General features: G+C 35.5%; 1 protein-coding gene across 1 annotated transcript in view; it reads left to right on the top strand.

The window, feature by feature from the left end:
* LOC128998181 (another transcription unit protein) overlaps positions 1-14,412 on the top strand; it is a 111,414-nt gene that overhangs the window by 4,338 nt on the left and 92,664 nt on the right. The window contains exons 2-3 of the mRNA XM_054424200.1: positions 1,435-2,421; positions 6,915-6,981. Coding sequence (XP_054280175.1) covers positions 1,435-2,421; positions 6,915-6,981 — 1,054 coding nt within the window. The remainder of the gene's footprint in view (positions 1-1,434; positions 2,422-6,914; positions 6,982-14,412) is intronic.

A 14,412-nucleotide genomic window follows, 5' to 3' on the forward strand; every position in this document is an offset into this window, starting at 1 on the left:
TCAATTATTACTATTTTTTTTGTGATTTCAAGAACACATGTTTTACAAGATTTTGCCAATCGCAACTCAAGAATGTTTTGCGCATTTAAGTTCAAATTATAAAAGCAGTTATATTGATCTGTTATTGCTACGGATACGGTACGAAGTTCGTTTATATATGAAAATGAAAGTTTAGAATATCCTTTTTTTCAACGGTATCAAAATTACTACCTACGCTTCTGGATAATTTTCATTGCGTAATAGGGTTAAGGATGACAAGTTTGGCCGCCCGAAGGATCAGACTGGTCACTGACAAAGCCAAACCAATATCAACTTTTGTAGTAGGTAGCCTACTTATGTTTACGATATTCTTTTAATTGTTGTTTTTAGTAGGCCTAGATGTGAAATGCAAGATGCAACATATATGCTTTCGTGTAAAATATTTGAATATATTGACCATGTAGACGAATATTAAAACAGAAACAAATGTAGGCCTATCATTATAAACATTTAAACAAATTACATTACTGGCCCAAATAGGCCTATCTATGCTGATAGCCATAACAACTTACTTACTTACTTGATACTTGTAAGGACCTGGTATGGATGGTTTTTATTCCATGATAGCCACCTCTAATAGGCTACAGTCAGGGGTGTTGGGGTGTGAAATCACACCGGGATGGTTAAAAATTTCCATGGTAATAACAGGAGAATAACAAACTCGTAAAGAGTGATTTCGTATCAAATCACCACAATTTAAATCAAAATTCTACCTGGCTATCTTCGATTTTGATCAAATTTGTTATACTGGTACAACATATAAACTTAGAGACTAAAGAAGTATACCAAATTTCAACTTGATATCTAAACTAGTTTCAAAATCACGCCTTGTTAAACTATACAAAAAACACACCGTTAATGAAATTTAAACTACTCTAGCATCTTTTGAAATAAACCTAGGAAGTTATTTTGTAGCATTTTATAAGCCTTATCTAAAAATATATAAAACCATAGAGGTCACAATAAAAAACATTTTTCTAATTTCTAATTAAAAATTTAATTTTTCAAAAATATGTCGTTTTTAAAATTTTGAAAAATTCTCAAATAGGCCTAGTCTTTGTATAAGTTAAGTTATAATTTGATGGTAGGTATGAATTCCATAATGGGATCATAATGGGCTTATATGAAGAATGCATTTGAAAACACCCTTACATTCAGATTTCCAATAGAACTCAAATATGTTTAACTCAAAAATAAACTGATCAAGTGTTAGAATCAACTGTGAGTTTATGTACGGTAATAGTTAGGCCTGTTGAAGTAAGTATTCAAGTAAGTTAGGCTCTTTGTGTTAGTGCATTAGCCCTGATTCAGTTAAAATGAAGGATAACCTACACTGTCAGTCTAATAATAAAAATTTAGTTTAGATTCTAGTCCTAACTGATGTTTTGCTTGTAGGATCAGAATCTGATGGAGACAGTGGCTCTAGCAACAGTAGTAGGAGTGGTAGCCCAGCATCTCACCCTGGTGTCGCTCCCACTCCGGGACATGGAGGTGACAGTGGCTCTAACAGCCCTGCATCTCCGATCTCCCAAAGATCTCGCTCCAAGAGTGTAGCAGAGTCTGTGCGATCAGCTAGCCCTTATGGCTCAGAGCGGTCTCCTAGCCCAAAGTCTCACACATCCGAACACTCTCCTCAACGGTCTCGATCACCAAGCCCTGCTCGGTCTGAAGGGTCTGCTCGTCCCAAAAGCCCAGCTAACTCTGAAGCATCCATGAGATCACACAGTCCAGCACAGTCAGAAGGCTCTCAGAGCCCAAAATCTAATCGCTCTGTTAGTCCTGCACGTTCAGGCTCGGGTAGCCCTAAGTCCCTAAGATCAGCATCTCACAGCCCAGCTAGGAGTGGACGTTCAGCGAGTGCAGTTCGTTCCCCTAGTGCGGCTCGGTCAGTATCTCGTAGTCCAAAATCTGCCCGGTCAGCCCATTCCAGTGGGGATCGAAGTGGTTCTGGCAGTCCCCATTCTGGTCGTTCAGCATCCCACAGCCCAAAATCACATCAGTCTCGCAGCAGTAGGAGATCCCACCAGTCACCTGGATCACCTCATTCAGGATCCAATAGCTCTCTCAGCCCTGAAAAATCCCGGAAATCTGTTAGCCCTACTCATTCTGCTAGATCTGGAAGTGCTAAGTCCAATAGGTCAGCTAGTCCTGCTCACTCAGATGGTTCAAAGAGTTCAAAATCACATCGTTCTGATAGTCAGGGATCAGACCGAGGAGTAAGCCCAAAATCTCAGCGATCTCGTAAGAGCTCTAGAAGTCCTAAATCACAGTCTTCCCACAGTCCCAAGTCTGACAGATCAGGTAGTGCTGCTTCAAACCGCAGTAAAGCCTCTGGGTCTCGAAGATCAAGATCAAGGTCACAGAGCGCAGGAGGTCATTCAGGTAAGCGAATTTCCATTTGTCTGAATTGATTTTCAATTAAATTGATTTAAAAAACATTAGGTTTAATGAGTACCTAGGTTTGTTGTTAAAAGGAAACTAATAAAGTGTGGTTTTTAGTACAATATTAATAGCTTATAATGAAATAAATAAATTTGCCAAGTTTGATCAAAATATATCCATAAACAAGCAAACTACAACATTTTAGTAGCCTACAATATTTTCCATAAGAATAACATGGGAATTTTAAAATTTTTGAATTTTCTCTGTTACCTACCAATAATTGTACAAAAACAATTTGATATACTAAATTATTCGATTTTAAGCTCTTTAAAAAGGTCTAGAGAGAAATTGGGAAATTTTGTGTTTTGGGGGTCAAACCCGATTTTTACCCCATAAAACCCCCTGTAACACCCCATTCCCATGGTCCGATCATGCTGGTTAACGAACTCATTCAAGTTTATCTCGCCTTATACCTTTAAAAAAAAAACCAAATTTCATCAAAATCGGACAAAAATTACTCGAGTTATCGCGTTTTTCCGAGTTCGTTTGACTCTTCTACCCGACCAATTTTCATGATTGAGGTCTCAAATTGAAGGTATGCACGCACAGATTTGCCATCAAGCATCGACATATAATTATCTATAGTCTCACTCAGTTTATACGTAAACAAAATTTGCTCTCCATGTATTTCTTATAGGAGTTAAATTTGGTTTTTCTTTACCGAGTTTGTTTTTCATAAGGGTTTTCTATGATTACAAATTAATAGCTCCCGTATTGTTAATGTTTTTTATATGTTTTAGTCTCAAAATAATTATATAATTATAGGCTTTAATTTGAGCTATTGATCGTTTAAATCAGTTAAGCTCAAGATACTGTATTAGGCCTACATACGCAGTAAAAAATCATAAAATTGATTATTTCTCGGATATTATATTTATTTTAACGGAGCAGCATGGGTCCTCTAGTATGCATAAAAATTTGAACGAATGGTGTTTTTGGCCTCTGGGGACATCCATCAAAATGAAAAAGTATATCGGTCCCAGGCCTAGATCTTATCATGCCATCTACGGTCTTACCATGCCAATAGCTACTTCCCTATAGGGAAATTGGCTAATATTGGAAGTCAATTTAACTACGTAAAACAAATCTTACAACTAAGGGTACTGTGGTGTATACAAAAATCATTGATTGTTATAATATATGTGATATAAAAGAGATACAAATAACCTAAATGTTTCGATTATGATAATTCCTCTACCTGGTGCTTATTAAGTATCTATATTTTTATTTTACACTAAGAAAGAGAAAGAAAAAAATCTAATATTCACTAAACTTAGTTAATGAAACATAGCCTTGTTGTTTAATAGGTACTATACAAATTTCATTAATTTTAAAATTGTATTAACAAATAACTTGCGAGGCAGATGGATTAATTTGGAAATTCTCATAGCAAGTTCATATAGCTTTGCCCGTTCCATAATTCAAGGCACTTACATTTACACTCTTACCATTGACTATAGAAAAATAACATTAATACTCTTTCCAGTGGATTTTAGAAACAAAAGTCAACTGCAAACCGCTTGGTTTTAAAATCTTACCTTTGGTTTAATTTAAGCAACTGTGTAGCTAAACACAACCACTAAAATCTAATTAACTTCGCCTGTTGAAATAAAGGATTTTCATTTAATTTAAAATCAATTACAATGTACAAAAATCTATGTTATGACCAAGTTAAGTAAAAATAAGAATAATAATTTTTTCAACATCAAAGCATGCATGAAACAGGTCAAAAAAGGCATAAGACATAACAATATGAACGATGCAAAATATACTTCTGCTAGTTGCAGTATCCAAAGTCAATGATAGATTTAACCCTTTAAGTGATATGCAAGAATATATATTGTTGTTTACTAAAATCTCTAAGGGATATAACAAAATTACTAAGGGGGTGTTTGTATTATTTTAACAAAAGTAGCAAACGGCCATTGGTGACCTGCATGTTTATAGAATACACTAACAACTACTTAGCTAAAAGATTCGCCCAATCCGGTGATTCAAGGTGTATGTCTAAACCAAGGATTATGAACTACTATGAATTACTATGCTCCAGTGGTTGCAGCCTAATTTATCTCTACAAACACACTGGTCACCAATTATTTGCCACACAGGACAGGCAAATAATCTAACCCCCCGAGCAAACGAATGTCACTAGCCAAATGACACACGCCCTAGCCTTCTCGGCTATCTATGCTTGGAGAGTATGGAGTAAAAACTGGTATTTAAGGCCCCCCATACTTGTAACGATCGGCCGGCCGGCCCGGCCTGAACAGTCCACGCCGGCCGGCAGATCGTTGAGTGTATGCCGTCGTCGTTCGGCCGCCGGTCGACCAAATAGGCCAGACGACGACTGATGAACTTAGCTCTGTTGTTTTTGCACAGATTTCCTTAAACTTGGTGTTTTTACTGCTTGCTAGTTTTTTTTTACCATAAATTGTCTGTAACAATAACGCGTGAAATATTTCCAATATTTCATTTTAATGTAGTTTCAAATTTTACGTTTTGAAAGAAATGTTAATTGGTGTCTTAATTATAAGAGATAGAATAAAATTTGTAATAACATTTTTGAACGACAATATATTTAGGCGTAGATAGACGCTTAAACCATCTTTCTATCATTAATCGTTTAAGAGTTATACGCGGAAACGTAAACCACTCACACACTTAACTTCCCCCCTCCTCCCTGAGTTGTGACCACCCTAGAAATGCGACATCATCCATTTTCTTCATCTACTAGATGTCCCCAACAATATTTAAAAGTCAAACTTTGTCAGACTTTCAGTGCATACTCAACCCATAGTTAAATTAATTTAAAAAATCAAGAAGTGTAGGCCTTACTCAGGTTGAACATTTAACTTTTTAATTTAAAATTTCATGAGCAAAGCCATGACGGTTTTGCTAGTACTATTATAAAACTGGGGTGGTGTCTGTCTGTCTGTCTGGGCAGCTGTCATGGCTAAAATACTAAATTGATACAGCCAAAATTAAGCAGAAAGATGGTCCACATGTCTAGGGAAGTCATAGCCCTATTCACTTCATTGAGTTCCTCTTGGGCTATGTCCCTTGGATGTCCAACGTTTAGAGGTGAGGTTTTCAAAAGTATTAATTGGTCTCAATGGAAGCATGAGAACAAAATTCACAATGTTTACCTTTGCGTAGACTTTGTAAGAATATATTACTTACGTCAATCAGCTCATTAAGTCGTGAGTTTCACCTCAGTACATGTTTCGACACATTGTCATCATCAGCTGAGTTAGTACTTGTGAAGGTTTAATTCACCAGATGGCTTCGTCATGTTGAATAAATTAACACGTAACATGTAACACGAATACGACACGACACATATACAGTACATTTATAACACGTAAAACTTGAAGACATGCAGGCCTGCTCGAACAAAACATACGGTCACGCCGCGGGTCGGGGACAGACTCAGTCTGTCCCCGACCCGCGGCGTGACCGTATGTTTTGTTCGAGCAGGCCTGCATGTCTTCAAGTTTTACGTGTTATAAATGTACTGTATATGTGTCGTGTCGTATTCGTGTTACATGTTACGTGTTAATTTATTCAACATGACGAAGCCATCTGGTGAATTAAACCTTCACAAGTACTAACTCAGCTGATGATGACAATGTGTCGAAACATGTACTGAGGTGAAACTCACGACTTAATGAGCTGATTGACGTAAGTAATATATTCTTACAATAATATCCACAGCTCAGGGGCTTAACAATGAATTTAAATTTGCGTAGACATTTAAATGTAAACAATCAGAACTCAACTGCCAAATGCTCATTTCACAATTTCATACAGGTGATCCAAAGAAGCTAAATATATTTTACATCATACTACACAGAAACAGGTACTTTTCCATCTTTATTGATAGGCTGGAAAGTTGCCCTTTACCGTGCCTAAACGAGGAAAAGTAACGTTTGGAACTGGGAACAAAAAGGAACTGTCGTGCTCGCACGGTAAAATACCGCTTATCAGGCTAGTAACGTAATATACTATTACACAACTATGTGGTTGGATTATTTAATCTAATGATAGATTATTTATTCTAAATCTATTACAATGATTGTGAAACTGAATTTTCTTCCCGTTGCGAAGCACAGGTACAGCAGCTAGTTTCTAATATTTTGAATGAGACATTTTAGCAAAAATATAATCAGGCAAATGGAAATTCGATTAGTCCGCAGGTTTGTTACAGTGGGGGTATTTTATTAATGTTTTCACAAAAATATCTAAAAATAATGCTTATAAAACTCAGGATAACAGCAAAGATTGATATGGCAACCATAATGTTATGTAGACTCTAGCTATTGGGTAGTTGAGAGAACATGTATCTATATAGCATACTTCTATGATGACTTTAGAAGTTTTTTCTTCTCAGAAATACCAAAATATAATATAGTCTATGATAATAATTGTTACAGGCAGTGATGACGAAGGCAAGTCAAAGAAGGGAAATGCTTCAGGGAGTGATCACAGTGATGCTGAAGCGTAAGTACAAACATTGTCTCAATTCTCCCCAAACTACTACAATCCAATTAGCACGTTCGCTACCACAGTTTAAAAAAAAATCTTAACCACAGACTGCTGTGGCCTAATCATAGCCCAACGCCGCAGAACTGCGGCGCTGGTTTCTTGATACTAAATAAGACATTTCTTCGCAACGGTCTATTTTGATGACTTAGTCACGGTCTACCGGATAGTCCGCCTTATATATTGGCTATAGGACTGTAGCTAAGACTATCGCTGATGTCACTGGACTGTTGGCAACACTGATATACATTGCATCATCTCAGCCGTAGTATATGTGTATGTCTGCTAGTAAGCAAGAGTGCGTGCATATGTATACTGTTGGTTGTGTCCTGTGCAAACATTTGTGAACTCTTTGAGTGCCATTGATAGTGATGATCGGTTTTTATATCGGGGGAGCAAACTAGATCAAGTTCTACACGAACTTAGCGATTACAAGTCTGAGCTAGGCTCTTTGTTTTTGTCTGACGGTGGAAGCGAGTATAATCCACAGAGAGATGTTGAATCTTAATCTGGCAGTGAGAATAACTCTATTATAGTTGGTGTTGAAGATAACTTTATAGCCAGGGATGAAGATATGGTGTTAGATGATATTTTGGAACATTTAAGTGACAGGGATGATGACGATCCAGGTAGGCCTAATTTATTAGACACAGATCCCAACGTCCAGTTTGTCGTCAATGGCATACAGGATAACTATGAAAGTGTACAAGGATATGGAAAATACTTTAAATATTCCTGATGCCATACCACTCAATATACATGAACAAATCCTCATCAAAACAAATAATTAATCCAGTTGAAGTAGGCTACTTTCTAATATTTTTGACAACAGTCTTTTGGATAAAATTGTAGCATGGACTCTGTAAAAAGAGAGCTGAAGTTTTGAAAGGAACTATGTTGCCTAAACAATCCGTGCTAAATAAATGGTCTGTCCTTACAAGAGATGAATTTAAAAAAATTTTTAGGCCTTTGCATTCTTATAGGAAGTGTACAATTCCCCTCCTTGAAACACTATTGGTCCCAAGATCCTTTACATCTTTGGAAGTTCAATGTCTCGTTATAGATTTGAAAGCATATTACAATGCATATGTTTCTACAATGCGGAAACCGATAGGACTTTTAGTTCTTTTGTTCACAAAAGAACTAAAAGTATACTTCAGGACAAATTGTGTTAAATAGTTATGGTTCGGAGACTGATGCATTTTTATTGTACTTGTTTGACACTATTTATGTGTACCTATGTGCATGAAAAAAATAAAGAATTTTTTATTTGATTTGATTTGACGGATCAAAAAACTAAATAAAATTGATCAGGTTTTGAATCATATAATAGCAAACTGCAATAGATTGTTCAGCCCGGGAAAGGATCTGTCTTTAGATGAAGCCATGGTTTTGTTCCTTGGCCGATTGTCTTTTCGACAATACATCAAATCAAAAGCCCATAAATATGGAATAAAGTTGTATGAACTTTGTACCAGTGATGACTTTATACTCACTCAATATTACTATTTACGAGGGTAAAGGAACTGTTAAAGACAAAAACAAAGGCCACACACATGAAGTAGTGCTCAAGTTGAGGGAGAACTACCTGGAAAAGAGTCACACTGTCCAGTATATGCGGGACCTCACGAGCTGATAGGGTAGGAAACCCACAAGCTGTGATCCAACAAAAATTGAAAACTGGAGAAACCATATGCCGCCTGAAGGGAGACGTTACCGTGATAAAGTGGCGTGACAAGCGCAATGTCCTTACTATATCTACCACAGTTGGAAAATGTTACCACTAAAAGAGGTTTTAGTGAAGCAGAAGCCCGTCATGGTGGTGTGTTACAATAAAGGGATGAGTGGAGTTAATAGCTCAGATCAAATGTTATCTTATTATTCCACTCCTAGAAAATCTGTCCGCTGGTACATGAAGATATTTTTCCATCTTCTTGATGTCTCACTTCGGAATAGTTCCTATATTTACACAAAACTAGGAGCTAAAATGACATACTTTGAATTCAGAGATGTTATTGTGAAAAAAGCTATCTTCAAGTGGAGCCCATAAAACGTCCTATGAGCGCACGTTCATCTTCAACTGTAGCTCACTTGCACGTCAAGGCGACAAAACAAATGAGGTCTGAGGTGTCATGTTTGTGGGGCAGTTCATCATGACAAGCGATCAGATACTTACTTTACATGTTCTGTTTGTAGAGACAAAAAAAATCAGCAGTTTGGCCTCTGCATGCCAACAACGATTATCACAAGGAGTGAGCTTGGCCTCTGCATGCCTACATGTTTTAACAATCATCACAAGATTTGAGCAATACCAAATTGATTAAATGTTTTTGCATACATTTTCAAGTTTATTTATTTAAGAGTAATTTTTCTGTTTTAAATATAATAAACGGAGATTTTTTTCAAACTAACACAATATTTTTACCAATTTAGTAGGCCTATGGACACATTTAAAAAAAAGTTTATGTACAAGAAAAACCTATAAACATGTGTATGTTGTATAACTATAAAACCTATGTAAATGAAATGTAAACAACTTTTTTTATAAAACAAATAGTTCAATACAATGTTTTTCTGTACGTTTATTCTAGGTAATGAATAGAAAATAAGGTTATAATAGTGCCACTATTAGAATGATCTCGAGTGCAGCAAAGGTCTTTTGCACTCGTGTTACACATTATATTTGTCCTACAGTCACTATAAAGCATATAAATAATTAGTCTTTCAAACACTATACAACACGTTTTTAGGTTCAGCTGGCAACACAAATAGGTGCCCTAGAGAAAGTAGTACTCGGTCCGTATCACTCCGCTATTTTTCCTCGGCAAGAAATGTGCTCCGCGACTTGAGAATATAGTTTTTGTAATATGTTTTTGTAATTTTAAGTGGTTTCCGCGCCTAAAAAAATGCTTTAAAGGTATTTTCTTGTTTATTAAGATCGTAGGAATGTTTTAAAAACGTTTAAAAGAAAAGTCCAGACAGTTCAGAAATACCGAAACTATAAACACGAAATGACAGGTTAAATTGTATTTATAATAGTCAATCAGCTGCTCATAGTATTATTATCTTTAAGTGTTGCCAACCTATTTCCAAGCGTACACGGATTACGTGCATAATAGAACCACGCTGTTTTGTGTTGTTTCGTTGGAATCCTGATTGCGCCAAAGTATAAACCATACGACAAAGTATAAACCGTACGACAAAGTATAAATATGCAGCAATTAGCAGCTTTCTGTACTATAAACAGTCCAAGGAAGCCAACTTTGTCGGGTGGCTGTAGGAAAAGAAATTTGATGTATACATTTTTTATTTGAATAAGGACATTTTTGAAGCGTAAAAACTAATTTTGAACGGATTTTATCCGTGGTGTGTGGTAAAGGTCACAACCATTAGGACCAGTCTACAGGGAAGTTTATGATTTTGTTCTTGGGCTGTCAGAGTGACCCGGCCGCTGCATATATGTGGCGGCTGGTAGGGAACGTGTTAGAAACAAAGAAGTAATTTTTATTGGACAAAGTAGCAGTACCTTTGTTTGGGCTGTTATTGAACCGCCACGAGTTTTATGGCCGTCCCGAGATACTTGAACTGCCACGATCATTAGAGCGGATTATAAGGGTCAGTTTCGTAGGGTTGTAAAACAGTTGAACTGCCACGCGGGTTCTACCAGGTAAAGAGGGAACTTTTTGAAATATTTATCCCTCCAGTTTCCCACTTATATACAGGATGGACTAGGAGTCAAGATTCAAGGCTACTGCGAGCAAAAAACTATGTACTTCCTAGTACAGAAACACAATGTTAAGTATTAAGGATTTCGTTTTCTCATAGTTACTTCCTATTTTTTTAGCGAATTTCCTTATAGGGAAGTAGCTATTACCGTAGGTCTCATGGTAAGACCTAAGCCCGGGACCGATTTACTTTTTCATTTTGATGTCCCCAGAGGCCAAAAACACCATTCGTTCAAATTTTTATATGTCTATATATAGATATATATATGTGTCCATCCGCACGATAACTTGAGTAATTTTTGTCCGATTTTGATAAAATTTGGTTTGAAGGTGTAAGGCGGGATAAACTTGAATGAGTTCGCGAACCAGCATGATCGGACTATGGGAACGGGGGTTTATGGAGGGTTTTATGGGGTAAAAATAGGGTTTTCCCATTTTTGACCCTAAAAACACAAAATTTCACAATTTATTTTTAAACCATTTTGTAGAGCTTAAAAAAACAAATAATTTAGTATATTGAAGCGTTATTATGCGCTTAATTGTTACGGAGAAAATTCAAAAAAATTGTAATTTTAAAATTCCCATGTTATTCTTATGGAGAATAAGTCAACTGTTGTAGTTTGCTTGTTTATGAACATATTTTGATCAAATTTGGAAAATACATTAATTTCTTACTAAACCACAGTACCTTTTAATATTTTACATTTAAAAAAAACTTTTTTACCCTCCCTGTTCAGCAAACCTAAGTAGCCTACTCATTAAACTAATTCTGTTAAAATAGGGAATAAATGTGATATTTTTAAGGAGACATTTTAGTTTAAATCCAATCAGGCAGTGAAATTCGCTAAGTCTGCAAGTTTGCTGTGGCGTGGGTATTTTTTAACAAACTACGTGTTTATTATATTTAATTTGTGTGCCAACATAAAAAAAAAAACTTCAATGATGTTTATATGTCAATATATGTTCTATACTAACTCTAAAGTTCTGTAATTTATCACCTTTAAAATATTGAAGATACATAAGCTGTTAGATTTGTTTTGGTTTTAGTTTGTTTGTTTACTTTTACTTGAGTTAACATTTTGATTCTCCCATAGATTTTTTTATTTCAGGGAAATGGCCGTACGTGTTTCTTATAATGTGGGAATGTGTTAAAACTTTTGAATTTTGTTTTAATTATGGTTTAATTATTATTTCAGCACTGTATATTTTAAAAACACAGCAATTGATGTTGCAGAGAAATATTGCGTATATCCTACTCTATAATACTTATAATTTATGTCTGTTTGTTTGTCTTTCTGTTATATATACCTCGAAATCCAGCGGAAGGATTTTGACTAATTTTGGAATTAGGGACTTATAGCCCTAAAACCGTGATTGGTGACAGCCACTACGTTAAGAAAATTCGTATTTTGCTACATAGCTAATTTGAAAATTCAGAAATTTAATATTAACGTTTTGATTAATTAATGCTAGTTTGTGCGATTTTAAGCGAAAATGTTCAACATCGTTAACAAAAACATAAAAATATAATTAGAAATATATAAACCGTATGATTTTTCCACCGTTTCTACAAAAGTATATTTATAAAACTATTCTCCTGCGCTTTTGAATACCAGGTTCAGAGCCTATATAGGTTGAGACAGCTACGGATTTTTTATTGGTGTTTGGCGATCCATCATTGCCTTCTTTATCACATAATAGGCACACTTTCAATCGAAAATTTATTACATTCATTACAGATTACAAATAAGCTATTAACTCTTATTTAGAATTTTTCAATTTTGTAAAACTGCCCAACAGAATATTAAATAGTACCAATATTTATATTGCCCGTTGTTTTTTAAGTGAACTGTCACCATATCGGCTAAGAAGCTCTGATATAAAACCAGGTTAATTTGAATCCATTACAGAATGTGCTGTCATTATACATTCTAGAACTCAATTAATTTGACCGAATTCGTTTGTACGTTAATTCAGGTCTTTGTGTTAGCCTCATGTTGGGCCTGAAATTCCAGCCCGTACATCGACATTTTTGTGAACACTTAAATAATTTGTACAGGAGGTAAAACTCCAACCAAGCTACACAAATAATTTTTCTTGATGGGGGGTTGAAATTCCAGGCCGTACATCGCTATTTCTCTGAAATCTTCGAAATATGTAAAGGGGGTAAACTTCCGGCAACCCGAAGGTTCAAAGTTTGTGATATATTTGACGTATAGTTGATTAGGGTGAAACAGATTTTTCCTACAGTCACCCAGCAAATTTGGCTTCCTTGCACTGTTTATAGTACAGAAAGCTGGTAATTGCTGCATTTACTTACTTTGTCACACGATTTATACTTTGTCGTACGATTCATGATTTGGCGCACATCGGGATTCAAGCCAAACAACACAAAAAAGCGTGGTTTTATTATGCACGTAATCTGGGTACGCTTGGAAATAGGTTGGCTACACTTAAATATAATAAACTATGATAACTGTACTAGAGTTATTGTACTATGATCGCCTGTACTAATAACTACGGTTTGTTGCTAGAATTATTATTGTTCCTTATATCTTAACTCTTATTCCATCCTATATCTAAGTGGGATAATGGAGGGATAAATATTTCAAAAAGTTCCCTCGCTACCTGGCAGAACCTGCGTGGCGGTTCAATTGTTTTACAACCCTACGAAACTGACCCTTATAATCCGCACTAATGATCGTGGCAGTTCAAGTATCTCTGGACGGTCATAAAACTCGTGGCGGTTCAATATTCCCCTTTGTTTGAGTAATGTAAGTAACAAGAATTTCCATAATCTTAAACACATTAACTGAGTATTGCAAATATAAAGGCAGCTAAAAGTTGTTACTGATTACCATTAATATGACAATGAGTTAATTTTCAGTTAGTGTCATTGTAAAAGATAGGCTACTCAGAATTGGTGTGAAATTTAATTTGTTTCAGAGTGTGGCAGGTTCTGAACAAACATACTGTAACAAAACTCTGAAATTAAACTGATTTCTTCTAAAATTAATTAAACCACTTTTAAAAGTTACATTTTGTTTATTATATATCTTAAAACACAATTATATCATTATTCAGACATATGTAAATTGAAAACTAATAACATATGCTTTTCCCAAAGTGTTGTTCAAACATAATTCAAAGGATACTAAGTTAAACAATAGTCAATGGTTAAACTTTTCCAACATTCTCCCCCCTTTAAAAAAAAAAATCTTCAAATTCTTTCACAAGTCCAATTTGGTTGGCTTTTTTATTCTTCTCCCACTTTGGGTCAGAACTTGTGTGTCATTAGTCTTCACAGTTGTCTCATCTTTTCCTTTTGTCGTATATTATAAGTTTCAGGTTCAGGTTGATAATTTTGAGTTTTATGAATGTGCTCATCCTTAGATTGAACTTCAAGTGGATAAAGCCGTTGAACAGGTCGTAAATAAATTCCATTTTTCGTTCTTACTTTGACAAGTCTTGTTACTTTGTCTTTCCCAGGAAATATTTTGATAATTTTTCCAAGAGGCCAAGTAACTCTTCGTTTATTTTCTGAATGGACGAGTACAATGTCTCCCACATTGATTTCACAAGTTTTGTTTACGTTCTTTTTAGAGGAATTTAGAGAACCCAAGTATTCCTTTTGAAATATTTGTCTTACTCCTTCAACCCAAGG

The sequence above is a fragment of the Macrosteles quadrilineatus genome, unplaced genomic scaffold (assembly GCF_028750875.1).
Source record: "Macrosteles quadrilineatus isolate MER2022 unplaced genomic scaffold, UCM_ALF_1.0 Scaffold_1__1_contigs__length_201487025, whole genome shotgun sequence".
Taxonomy (NCBI): Eukaryota; Metazoa; Arthropoda; class Insecta; order Hemiptera; family Cicadellidae; genus Macrosteles; species Macrosteles quadrilineatus.